This window comes from Heterodontus francisci, chromosome 32, assembly GCF_036365525.1.
Source record: "Heterodontus francisci isolate sHetFra1 chromosome 32, sHetFra1.hap1, whole genome shotgun sequence".
Classification (NCBI taxonomy): domain Eukaryota; kingdom Metazoa; phylum Chordata; class Chondrichthyes; order Heterodontiformes; family Heterodontidae; genus Heterodontus; species Heterodontus francisci.
In genome coordinates this window covers 13,564,563-13,578,719 of record NC_090402.1, presented here as the reverse complement: position 1 = coordinate 13,578,719, position 14,157 = coordinate 13,564,563, and the positions used below count along the sequence as shown (strand labels likewise).

The 14,157-nt window shown below is 43.1% G+C and overlaps 1 protein-coding gene across 6 annotated transcripts in view; it reads right to left on the bottom strand.

The window, feature by feature from the left end:
• fubp3 (far upstream element (FUSE) binding protein 3) overlaps window positions 1-14,157 on the bottom strand; it is a 134,545-nt gene that overhangs the window by 13,744 nt on the left and 106,644 nt on the right. For 5 of the 6 annotated variants that reach the window (XM_068012271.1, XM_068012273.1, XM_068012275.1 and 2 more), the window contains one exon: window positions 10,460-13,267. The exons of the other annotated variant lie outside the window; for it this stretch is intronic. In XM_068012271.1, coding sequence (XP_067868372.1) covers window positions 13,259-13,267 — 9 coding nt within the window. In that variant the 3' untranslated portion in view covers window positions 10,460-13,258. Of the gene's footprint in view, window positions 1-10,459; window positions 13,268-14,157 lie in introns of those variants that run through there. 6 annotated transcript variants of the gene reach the window in all.

Below are 14,157 nucleotides of genomic sequence, written 5' to 3'. Positions count from 1 at the left end.
CCAAAATATTTTTGTTTTTGTAAAGTTCATTTCTACAGAGAAAACTTCTTTATCTTTTCTTTAACCAGTGTGTGTGTGGATGTGTGTTGGGTTATTTAGAAGGGAATATATTTATACTTGCATATTTCAACCTGTGTGTTAATAAGCTTTGCATCTTTATTGAATAAGTCTTGTTTTATAATAAATTAATAATTTTGTTGTTTATTAAAGAAACCTGGCTGGTGGATTTGTATTCTGAAACAGATAAAATATATAATTGGCCATATCCATAACTGGTTAAAATATTTTTTTATATATGTTGTGACCAGTGGAATAATGAGACTAGAGGGAGACAGTGCACTTCTCCAACCTCGATCATAACAATATCAACAGGAAATGTGCCAAGGACAAATGTATCAACCTTACATTAACTTCATGCTCCAGAGTCCAAGCTTCGTGCATATGCTGTAGCAGTGTGTTATCTCTAAGCAGCAAGAGCCACTTATGTCTTCAGGTGGCCCTCTGGATAAGACACTGTCTGGTATGGTATTGTGCACTACAGGCCAGTGGGTTCTAGGGTCCATCTCTGGTCCGTGTTGAGTTGGTTATCTCAGCTGATCAGAAAGGTCGGTGCATCTAAGCAAACAGGTGACAGGGGGTGGCGATTGGTGTTGGGAGGGAGGATTTAAATTGGCCTGATCACTTCCAAGTGATTCCTATTGAGGTGGGTATCAGTTCAGGACAGGAGCAGGGTTGACAATGATGCCCTCTATGGGGATATATGTGGTCTCAGTTCACACTTGGAGGGTGGTTACGTGGGTGAAATACTGATGGGCTGCCAGTGCCAATGGAATTATACCCCAGCCAGAATGAGCTCTTTCAGGAGGATAGAAAATTGATGAAAATCAACAGTTAATGAACAATTTGAGCGTCTATTAAGGTCAGTACTGGGAAAAGGAACAATTTCCACTTCTTGCACCGAGTGTCAGCATCAAACATCCGTCAAGTCCAGTACTGCATGGGTAAGTGCAGAGCAATATTCCCTCTGCTCTGTGTCAGCACATGTCCTAATCCTAGCTGCAGAAAAATGTTATTTCAGTATTTCCAAGCCTCACAGTGAATGTCCTTACAATTGAGGTTGTCAGTTGGGTCTGTTATTGCTAGGTTTGTACTGTGGGTTTGCACTCAAAGAAAATTGGGAAACGTTTTACTGTTATTGAAAGCAGCTAATTGTTTCTACAATAGAATCATACAGCACAGAAGGGGGCATTCATCCTTTTGTGCCTGTGCTAGCTCTTTGAAAGAGCTGTCCAATAGTTCCACACTTCAGGCTTTTTTCTTATAATCCTTCAAATTTGTTCTCTTCAAATACATGTCCAATTGCCTCGTCAAAGTTCCCACATAATCTGCTTCCACCATCCTTTCAAGTAGTGAGCTCCAGATCATCATAACCCTCTGTGTGAAATAATTTCTTCTCATTGCTCCTCTTATTTGTTTACTAATTATTTTAAATTTATGACCTCCAGTTATCAACACACACGCCAGAGTAAACAGTTCCTTCCCACTTGCTCTATCAACACCCCTTATAATTTTGAATATCTCTATTAGGTCTCTCTTTAACATTCTCTGCTCTAGTGAAAACAATTCCAGTTTCTTCAATCTCTCCATATAACTCAACTCCCTCATCCTTGGTATCATCCTGGTAAACCTCTTCTGCACCCTCTCCAAGACTTTGACAAACTTCGTAAAGTGTGATGCCCAGAATTGTACATATTACTCCAGTTCTAATTTATAATGGTATCGCATGACTTCCTTATTTTTGCATTCAATGCTCCTATTTACAAAGCTAAGTATCCCATACCCTTTCTTCAGAGTTTTATCAACTTGCTCTGCCACCTTCAATGATTTGCGAATATGCACTCCCCCACAAAATAGTACCATTTACATTCTACTGTCTCTCCACGTTGTTTCACTCAAAGTGCATCACTTGACACCTACGTACATTAAATTGCATCTGCTATGTGTCTGCTCATTTCTCCAGTCTGTCGGTCATCCTGAAGTCTGCTTATATCATTTTTGTATCGCATGTTTCTATCAGTAACAAACTTCAACATTGTACTCACTATACCCAAGTCCAGGTCATTTATATATAAAACAAGAAAATTAATGGTCCTAATACCAATCCCCAGGAGCGCCCCACTACATACTTTCTGCAGTCAGAAAAACATCTGCTCACCAGCACTCTCTGTCTCTCATCTCTTAACCTATTACATACCCAAGCTACCACTTTAATACCACAGTCTCTTTAATACCATGTGCTTTTATTCTCTGAATAAGTCTATTATCCTGTACTTTATCAAATGCCTTTTGAATGTCCAGATATACAGCATCTACTGCACTACCCTCATCAACCTTCAACACAAAGCAAGTTATTCCCAATTTGGTCAAGTACAAGATTCATATCACCTACCACTCACACAAACAAGATTTCTGCCACGCAATTCACAGTAAAGATATTGCATTGTCAAGACAGTCACCAATTAAATTCACTTAAAACTAAATAGAACTGGCAGACACTGGAGTTTTCCACCTGTCAGTCATCAGTCTGGGCTGAATTCAAACCCAGGTCCCAAGGATGAAAAGTCAATTATTTCACCCAACCCGACATAAGCATTTCATTTTAACACAATCTCCTAGCAGGCTCAAAGGAAAACAATAAACAGAAGGAAAGTATTTCCATCTATGAGGTATTCATTAATGTTTACTCTCTTTTATTCCCACTCAACACACATTTCCTTGTTGAGACCCCTAGACTGGGGACTCAGTTTCAGCCTGTTCACCACTACCGCTCGATAACCAGATGCTAGCAACACAATACAATAGCATGGGATTTCTGTGCTGTTGATCTTTGTCTCCCTCCTATAGGTATCAATTCATCCTGGTACCAGACACCAGCCAGCCTCCACCTAATCCAAAATGGCCTTTCCTCATATCTTAGCTAAGGCTAGGAAGAGATGATGGGCTATTCAGCTGTGGAGGGCACTACAGTCAAGCCTGATCCTATCCTCACCAGGTGTCCACACACATGCACTTTCAATTGTTCAACAGCAAGCAGAGCAAGGACTTTATCTGTTTCTTTCCCTCCCTTGTCCAGGATGCTGAGACCAATTGCATGTGTCGTTTCACACAGGGCCATATCTATATCAACCAAAATATCAGAAGAGGCAGGCTGTCCTCCGATTTCCTTCCAAAGAAGCATTAAAGCCTCAAGTTGTTGCTTCTCCACAATGGCACTGAAAATCTCAAACCTAAGTGGAAAAGCGAGAATGACAAAGAGGACAACAATGTTGAAATTAACAGCATAGATTGCAAAGGTCTTGAAGCTTTTTGCATCTTATAAAAAAAAAGTAGTGGCTAGAAAGCCACATCCCAATGCCAACAGCAGGGAGTGTAGCTTTAATGGAATTATCTGTCTTTTGGCTGTGATGCTAAACCGAGGCTCAATCTGTCCTCTCAGGTGAATGTAAAAGATTCCAAAGACTCAATGAGCAGGGGAACCCTCCCCAGTGACCTAACCAACATTTATCCCCATACCAACATCAGTAAAATAGATTACCTGGTCATCATCACATTGCTGTTTGTGGGATCTTACTGTGTGCATATCGCTACATTTCAATGACAACAATGACAATATGAAAGGCACAATTCAACATGGTGGCTCCTCATCAGAGCCCTTTCCTATCCTGAGTGGTGTGAAACAGGGCTGTGTTCTCGCACCCACACTTTTTGGGATTTTCTTCTCCCTGCTGCTTTCACTTGCGTTCAAGTCCTCTGAAGAAGGAATTTTCCTCCACACAAGATCAGGGGGCAGGTTGTTCAACCTTGCCCGTCTAAGAGCGAAGTCCAAAGTACGGAAAGTCCTCATCAGGGAACTCCTCTTTGCTGACGATGCTGCTTTAACATCTCACACTGAAGAGTGCCTGCAGAGTCTCATCGACAGGTTTGCGGCTGCCTGCAATGAATTTGGCCTAACCATCAGCCTCAAGAAAACGAACATCATGGGGCAGGACGTCAGAAATGCTCCATCCATCAATATTGGCGACCACGTTCTGGAAGTGGTTCAAGAGTTCACCTACCTAGGCTCAACTATCACCAGTAACCTGTCTCTAGATGCAGAAATCAACAAGCGCACGGGAAAGGCTTCCACTGCTATGTCCAGACTGGCCAAGAGAGTGTGGGAAAATGGCGCACTGACACGGAACACAAAAGTCCGAGTGTATCAGGCCTGTGTCCTCAGTACCTTGCTCTATGGCAGCGAGGCCTGGACAACGTATGTCAGCCAAGAGCGACGTCTCAATTCATTTCATCGTCGCTGCCTCCGGAGAATACTTGGCATCAGGTGGCAGGACCGTATCTCCAACACAGAAGTCCTCGAGGCGGCCAACATCCCCAGCATATACACACTACTGAGTCAGCGGCGCGTGAGATGGCTTGGCCATGTGAGCCGCATGAAAGATGGCAGGATCCCCAAAGACACATTGTACATCGAGCTCGCCACTGGTATCAGACCCACCAGCCGTCCATGTCTCCGCTTTAAAGACGTCTGCAAACGCGACATGAAATCCTGCGACATTGATCACAAGTCGTGGGAGTCAGTTGCCAGCGTTCACCAGAGCTGGCAGACAGCCATAAAGACAGGGCTAAAGTGTGGCGAGTTGGAGAGACTTAGTAGTTGGCAGGAAAAAAGACAGAGGCGCAAGGGGAGAGCCAACTGTGTAACAGCCCCGACAAACAAATTTCTCTGCAGCACCTGTGGAAGAGCCTGTCACTCTATAATTGGCCTTTATAGCCACTCCAGGCGCTGCTTCACAAACCACTGACCACCTCCAGGCGCTTATCCATTGTCTCTTGAGATAAGGAGGCCAAAGAAGAATGACAACATTTTAAAGAAAAACTTCATTGGCTGCAAAGCGCTTTGGAACATCATGAACTCATAGTCTTAGAGAGATACAACACTGAAACAGGTCCTTCGGCCCACTGAATCTGTGCCGACCAGCAACCACCCATTTATACTCATCCTACATTTAATCCCATATTCCCTACCACATTCCCACCTTCCCTCAATTCTCCTACCACTTACCTACACTAGGGGCAATTTACAATGGCCAATTAACCTATCAACCTGCAAGTCTTTGGCTGTGGAAGGAAACCGGAGCACCCGGCAGAAACCCACGCAGTCACAGGGAGAACTTGCAAACTCTGCACAGGCAGTACCCAGAACTGAACCCGGGTCACTGGAGCTGTGAGGCTGCGGTGCTAACCACTGCGCCACTTTATAAAAATGCAAGTTCTTTCTTTAAACGTAAAACTATAAAATTCAGGATTCAACAAAGATTAAAAATGTGATGCTGGATTTCCAACAGAAAGGTCCGAGCCGATTGGAAAATCGCAAATGTAATGCTCCTATTCAAGAAAGGAGGGAGCCAGAAAGCAGGAAACTATAAGCCAGTTAGCCTAATGTCTGTCATTGGGAAAATGCTGGAATCCATTATTAAGGAAGTATTAGCAGGATATTTAGAAAATCATAACACAATCATGCAGAGTCGACATGGTTTTACATGGTTTCATGCTTGACAAACATATTAGAGTTCTTAGAGGAAGCAACAAGCAGGATGGATAAAGGGGAACCAGTAGATGTAGCGTATTTGGATTTCCAAAGGCATTCAATAAGGTGCCACATAAGATGTGTTCATGGTGTTGAGGGTAATATATTAGCACAGATAGAGGATTGGCTGACAGGAAACAGAGAAGCGGGATAAATGGTTCATTTTCAGGTTGGCAAACTGTAACGAGTGGAGTGTCACAGGAATCAGTGCTGGGGCCTCAACTATTTATAATCTGTATTAATGATTTGAATGAAGGGGCAGAGTGCACTGTAGCCAAAAAATTTGCTGATGATACAAAGATAGGTGGGAAAGCAAATTGTGAGGACATAAAGAGTCTGCAAAGGGATAGAGATAGGTTAAGTGAGTGAGCAAAAAAATCAGCAGATGGAGTATAATGTGGGAAAATGTAGGAAGAATAGAAAACCAAAATATTATTTAAATGGAGAGACTATAGAATGTTGCAGTACAGAGGGTGCTGGGTGTCCTCGAACATGAATCACAAAAAGTTAGTATGCAGGTAGGTACAGCTAGCAATTCAGAAGGCAAATGGAATTTTGGCCTTTATTGCAAGGGGATGGAGTATAAAAGTAGGGAAGTCTTGCTACAACTGTACAGGGTGTTGGTGAGAACACACCTAGAGTACTGTGTACAGTTGTGGTCTCCATATTTAAGGAAGGATATACCTGCATTGGAGGCAGTTCAGAGAAGGTTCACTAGGCTGATTCTTGGGATGAAGGGGCTGTCTTATGAGGAAAGGTTGAGCAGGTTGGGCCGATACTCATTGAAGTTTAGAGGAATGAGAGGTGATATTGAAATTTGACAGGATTTAGGATGTTTCCCCTCGTGGGGGAATCTAGAACTAGGGAGCATAGTTTCAAAATAAAGGGTCTCCCATTTAAGACCGAGATGAGGAAAAATTTCTTCTCTGAAGGTCATTAATCTTTGGAATAGAGGCTGAGTCATTGAATATATTCAAAGCAGAGTTAGATTTTTGATCTACAAGAGAATCAAGGGTTATTGGGGTTGGTGGGGGGTGTGCAGGTAAATGGAGTTGAGGCCATGATCAGATCAGTCATGCTCTTATTGAATGGCCAAATAGCCTACTGCTGCTTGTATATCTCATGTTAGAGCAGGATTGTGATGAATAACTGATTCAATGTATGGTCCCAGATTAAAAATGGAATCCAATCCTTAGGGCTCATTTAAAAAAAAAAGTAAGATTTATTATAATACTTTTGTTTCTGTGTTATATTGAAGAGATAAATGAGTGGTTCCCTCTATAGCCAAGTTTGTTATGTCTGCTGCCTATGTGTACTGAGCAAAAGCCAGAAAGCTCCCAGGTTCATTCACAATATGTGCTGAGTTAGCTGACTTCAGCTGGTAGGGGTGCTACAATTTGCCTCAGCAACCACAAACCAAGATGGTTGGAGGGGGTGGGAAAGATATGAGGCAGGGCTTGCACTCACTGGGCTGGATTTTGTGCTGGCGGCGGGGTTCCCAGCACTGGGTGGAGTTCCACCGTGGCCTTTTTGCACCTCCCCCAGAGCGATCCTCTGGTCTTTTAACTTCTACGGGATCCCCGTCCCCAAGAGCTGCTGGCCAATCAGAGGGCTGGCAGCTCAGCAGTGCTACCGAGAGCAGTGGCCACTGCTGGTACTGCAGAGGCCTCAGACCCAGGCAGAACCCTGGGACCGCAGACCTCAGGTAATGAGGAGGGGTCGCAGGGGCCAGTCTGGAAAGCCCTGGCGAGGGATGGGGTTGGTCGTGCAGTCCTGTGGGAGGGGAGGTCCCAGGGTGTAAAGTAGATCCCAGTGTGCGTCCTCCGTGCGCCACAAATTGCACACAAAGGAGGGACCGTCCCCTCCCAAGGCCGCAGGGAGTGCACCTCGTTTTACAAGGTGGCCTCCCCGCGTGGTGGAGGCCCCCCGGGTGAGATTCTTGGGAAGAGGCCCTTAATTGGCCATTCAGGGCCTCAGTTGACCTCTGGGTGGGAATCCCATCAGCCTATCCCACCCCCAGGAAGACCACCTGGCAAGGGGGAAAAGGATGGGCGCTCCATCCCCCACTGCCTCTGACCCTGCCTCAGGGGATCCCACAAAATCCCGGTCACTGCCTAGCTTCAACGCTTGAAGAATGCCTTTTGGATAAAGGCACCAAAGGGCAACTAGCAGCTATGGAATGACCCAGGACAGAAGAAATGTAGAGCAACAAAGAGTTACTGAGTCTGACCATGAAGGAAAGGACTTGCATTTATATAGCATCTTTCACAGCCTCAGGACTTCCCAAAGTGTTTTACAGCCAATGAAGTACTTTCTTTTGAAGTGTAGTTATTGTAGGAAGATGAATTATCACAGTCAAACCCAGGGATGATTCAGCACTAACTTGTATGCTAATGGACTCAGGACTCTTGGCAATGCAATGAGCATTGATAGTTTAAAGAATACTTTAGCAACCGCTCTGAACTCGAGTGCTGCAGTATTTGATCTCAGCAGGTGGAGGTAGGGGCTTTTACAACTGGCTTCAACTGCCCAGGGATAGAAAGGGGACAAAAATCTTCTAGCGCCCCTGCCCATGATAGTCAACGCTGGAAAGTGCACATGAATGGATAGAACAGGGCTCACTGCAATGCCCTATGCAGCAGAATAGCCCACCAACACTAATTACTTAGGCTTACACATGAAGAATGGTTATTGTTGCAAGGCAGCAGAAGGCTGCCAGCAGTCGAGAATGATGCTGCAGCATAACCCAGTATCTTCAGGAGAGGGAAAGAGAAAACTAAAAGGACATGGGGGGGGGGAGGAAAAAGTTATAAAATGTTCTTATTTTACTGAAGCATGCTGTGAAAATCCCACAACTGCCCAACCACAAGAGCAAGAGCCCCACAGAAAGCCCCAAACTGGTGTGATATCACCTCAACACAAGCCGATCTTAAGTAACAATTGAATGGACACAAGTAATCCTGTGGTAAGCACAGGTTGGAGACGCCAAGACGATGACCCTTGCTGACAGCACAGAGAAAAGGAAAGGCTGGCCGTCTGCCACCTGCACCCAGCCACTAACCACATCTCAAGACACATCCAATCAAAAGGAGATAAGCATCTCTTTCATGTTACAATAGGATTTCCTTCCAGTAAGAGACCCTCTGGATAATCGGATCACCAGTCAGTACAATTATTACACTCATCGCCAAGGCTTCAAGGAAGAAATTACATGTGGATTATTAAGTACTCCTGGTTATTTGAAAGTTATTAATGACATTATGTCAGTCATTCCCCAGTGACTGAGCCCTCTCTCCACACCCCACCCCCACATAGCAACAACTGGCAAAAACCCAAATGGAAAACACAATGCCACTTGCATTTTATTTTGTGTAAAATTGATTGATCCTGAGAATGGACACCTAACCTCTCAAATTCAGATAAACATTCAGCTCCATCCAAGAATTCTACCCTAAAAGGTACCTGGACATGCACCTGAAGTGCTGTAACCTGCAAGGCTGCAGAACAGGTTCTGGAAGGTGGGATTACATTGGGCGGCTAGTTTTTTCAGCCGGCGCAGACACAGTGGGCTGAATGGCCTCCTTCTGTGCCATAACGTTGCTATGGTCCTAACCCCCAACCCAAATAATCAAATTGTGGAATTATCCAAACTTCCTGTGCCTTGTTTTAAAGAAGTTCTATTTCTGGGAGAATGCTATCAATAATTGCACCAAGGTGAACACGCTGTCCCTTCTCCTGAAGGTGCTGACCGGTTCTACAGGCTCCCCTTGTGGTCATTCTTCAAGTGAGCCTGGACAGTAAATATTGGCTGAGTATTTGCCAGGGGCAGGAAAGGGTGGGGGAGTGGGGTGAATCATTGGGAAGCCTGATAGTGTCTTCATCAGAGGTTTCCCCCCTTCACCCTAAGCATGGGTCTCAGAAGTGATTAAAAGTGCAAACCCTGGCTGATTTCCCCCCTTGACAGCACAAGGAATTACAGCACACTTAGTGCCATGCCACCTTCAGATCAGTTAACTCAGCATTGTCTCTCATCTGGATGGTTCAGCACCACATTGGGTGGTTACTTTACCCATTTAAGTTCCACTCCAGGATTTGAGCACAAAAATCAAGGCCGACACTCCAGTGCAGTACTGAGGGAGCGCTGCGCTGTCAGAGGTGCCACCTTTCGGATGAGACATTAAACCGAGGTCCTGCCTGCCCCCTCAGGTGAGCGTAAAAGATCCCATGATGCTATTTCAAAGGAGAGCAGAGCAGTTCTCCCTGGTGTCCTGGCCAATATTTATTCCTCAATCAACATCGCAAAAACAGAATATCTAGTCATTACATTGCTGCTTGTGGGAGCTTCTTGTGCACAAATTGCTTGTCGCATTTCCTACATTATAACCGTAACTATACTTCAAAAGTACTTCATTGGCTGTAAAGCATTTTGGGAGGTCCCAATGTTGTGAAAGGTGCTATATAAATGCAAGTATTTCTTTCTTCTTATTCAGCTATTGGGGAATTATTGTTGGGATCAGAGGGTTTGGATAGATTGTGCTGGGATACCAATGAACTCATTTCCCCCTAGCCTCGGGCAGATGCCAAAAAAAACCCAGTTTAGCGGATTATGAGATTTTACAAACACGAGTCCCAGGTAGTCCTCGGTAATGCAGCAGGTTAAGCCTCACAGGCGATGGTAAGATGCTGGTTCACAGCAGTGAACCTCTACTCATTAAATTCCTGATCTCCTCTCTGCTGTCATGACAAGGGGAAAATCTGGTCACGTTCATGAACCCAGCTTCAGACACATGAAAAAAAACTTCAACAGGGACAAAATGATAATACAACTTTCTTTTAAAGTTTAAATTTTTGAGAGATACAGATGGCGAATCAATCTTTGAGAAACAATATACAGAGCAGAATCAGACATACAAATAACCTATTACCCACTGTGGTTCAAATTACCAAGAAAATAGACGAATGCTGTTTTGATAATTGTAGCAATTTAAATAAGGGGGGAAAAGCTGGTCGAATAAGTAATCCTCCAACCTCCAGCATCTCCTGTCCACCCCACAATCCCATTGTAATCTTAGTGAACCTGCTGTACAATATTATGAAGCACTAGAATATACAGTGTTATTTAATTGATATTATCGCCCACGATTGTGTTCCACCTGAACTCCAAATGCATGGTCCATTTGCCCCCCCTCTCCCAATCCTTGCTGTATATTCCCTCTTTGCCCATCTTCACTCCCTGTTTCTCTTCTCTCCCCATCCTCACTGTGCTGAAATAAAAGTTGTGGATTTATTGCTTTGGATTGGCTTGTCAGGTCACTTCAGAGGGGGAAAAAAAAAAAGAGCCAAGCATGTAGTGTGGGGCTGGAGCCACGTGTACACCAGACTGGGCACAAGTGGCAGCTTCCTTTCCCCTCAACATCAGCAAACCAATAGGGTTTTTAAAACAACAAAAGAAGCTTTCAGTCATTTTTCTCCAGTGCTAGCCCAAAATTACAAGATGTTTTGAATTGAATTTTACTTCTTGCCATGCTGTGGTCTGAAGTTGACTCCTCTGTGTTGCCAGTGTAGTACCACAACTGCTACGCTACCCAAACTTAATTGCACCATCTTCTGTAATTCATTCACTCCCAGGACCTCAAAATGAACTCAACTTCGAGATTTTTCTTCCTACAAGCTTTTAAAAGCCAAGTATGGCAACACCTAATCACTATGTCTGGATTTATTCCATCCTTTCCTCTACTATTTTTAACCCTGGTGGTGTCCTGCACCAAGGACTTTGGTCCTTTTCCAAGGGCCCCTCAAATGAAATAAAAATCTGACAGGCTTCAATGTACAAGTGGAGGGAAGAGGACAATGCCATGAAACAGAGGGCAACCCTCCATCCCACCAGCAAATTAAGCAAAGCCAAAACGTCAGGCCAAATTTCCCACAAAGAAATGTTGTGGACATTTTATTATAGAGTGTAAAATGCAAGTGTCAGTAAAATAAAAGGGATACATCTCTTTAACATGCTTCACAGAGCTGTTTTTCTCTTTTTTTTTTAAACCAGTCACACTTTCCAAAGTTAGACATCTCGAGCATTAATAGAAAAAAATCAGTACAATTTAAACGGAATGTCCAGTAAACTTCAGGTCATTAAAAATAGAACCAAAGTCCCCGGTTATCTACACTGTTAACTGTACAAAGGCAAATACTACAAGTTAAACAGCTTCAACTTAATAACATCCCTTTTTTTTTTAAATCAACTTAATTTTTTGTTTCACATACGTAATTAATACTAGGATTCATTCACTTGCTAAACATAATCATACATATTAGATCACACCACGTAAGAATAAGAATTAAAAAATAGTCATTAGCATGGCTCGTGGAGACTTTGCCGAGTCCATATTTGAGAGAGGTGTATACCAAACACGGCCAACCTTTTTTGTATTTTTTTTTCATACTAAAAAATAAAACCTGTACTTTTATTTATTTGTCTCATCTTTGCTCATCAGGCAATTACACACAGGTGCAATCTAATCGCAGGAGAGAAGCAGAAAGTGTATGATCATCAAGTCTTTATAGCACGTTGGGGGGCCCCTTTTAGACATGCTTACAGTCCAGGACTTTTTCTTGGGGGGTGGGGGGAGTGGGTGGGAGGTGAGTGGCAGGCTACTGTGCGAATGGCAGTGTTCTTCCATTACATCCATGTACAGATGTGCACCCTGCTGCTGTTCAATTTTCATTCATCAATTACAAAATGTGCCTAGATTTGTTTTTTTTTGTTTTTTTTTAAATATAACATTTTTAAATCCTCATCTTTGCCGACAGTCACCTACGAAAACATGTAGTTTGGAAAAAAGTATTAAATTATTATTCACAGTTCTCATTTTCAACTCCTTATAAAAAGAAGTTTCTGTTGTGCTAACTTCTTTTTTCTTCTTTCCCCCTCCCTCCCCACACAGTAGAATTAATGGACCAGTACAAAAATTTACCAGTCCAACACAGTTTTGTATTTAGTGCCCACTCACATAGGGATGGAGGCACAGTTTCACAAAAGTGAGACATATTATATATATATATATATAATATATATTATATATATACCGTGGTCGTTAGTACCTTTCGGTCAGTACTGTACAAAACTCCAGACCGATACCTGTGACTCGTATGTTGCCAACTACCGAGCATCAGGATATGCAGTACCAGCACCAGTATTCCTACCCATCTATCGTTGGGATGTATACAGTTCAATAATGCACCGTCTTTGAAACCCCACATCCACACTACTATTATACTTTAAAAACTTATCCTGTAGTGCTGCTGATGTAGGGGAGTAATTTAAAAAAAAATTTAAAAAACAGAACAAACCACCATTCGCATTTTAGCCTGTCCAAACCATGGTGTTAGTTTAAGGGTCCCCGAGTGTTCAATCCACAACATCTGCACCCCTCAACTTCACTATTACTCCATTAATGGTAAATCTAGAAAGTTATCGTAATAAGTATTTTTTTCTCTAGTGTTCAGAAACAAAAGTATAAGTTTTCCTCTTGAAGGCGTCATAAATCTTTTCAACCTTTTATTAAAAAGGCTCCACACCCATAATGATTCAAATCTCTTCACAAGGACGTCAAATTATTGATCCTGCAACAGAGAAAGAAATACATCCAGTGTCAGAACACATGTTATGATTGCCAGGGCATCAGAACAGAGTATTGGGAAGGCTGGAAGAATTTGCTGGCGATTTTTAGGAGAATATAAAATGTTTTCCTCCTTTTCTTAAGGCCCTGGAGTATGGTTCCTTAGGTACCAGCTGTTCTTCACTATCTTACCCAAATGCTTATTCTTCTTGGGGGAGTCTTGACCTAGAGTGTCAGCCAATATTACCATATGAGACACATCACAATTCTTCCTCATCCAACATGCATATTCTAGCACACATCACTGAATAGTGATCAGCAGCAAATCCCCAGGCTGCTTTTTTCCCCCATTATCCCTATTATACAGAAGCTAAGGCAAATTGGAGTGACCAAACCACCAAGGACAGCTGAGCTAGGCTAACTCGGCACAGGCCTGGGTGCTTCCCAATCTGCAGGACCCCATCACGTTGGTCAAAGCATTTAACCACAACCATAAGGTGAAAGTTACTTCTCTATTCCTATCATTACACATAAATGTTTCTACATACTTCAGAATTGTGATGGGGTTTGATAGAATAGACGTAGAGAAAAAACGTTCGCTTGGGGCAATCCCAAAACTAGCCATAATTACAAGACAGTCACTAATAAATCCAATAAGGAATTCAGGAGAAACCTCTTTACCCAGAGAGTGGTTAGAATGTGAAACTCGCTACCACAAGGAGTAGCATAGATGCACTTAAGGTGAAGCTAGATAAGCACATGAGGGAGAAAGGAACAGAAGGCTATGCTGATATGATTCGATGAAGTAGGGGTAAAGGAGTCTCATGTGGAACATACACCTAGTTGGGCCTGTCTGTGCCGTAAATTCTATGCTCTCTGTAGCTCAGGAAGATG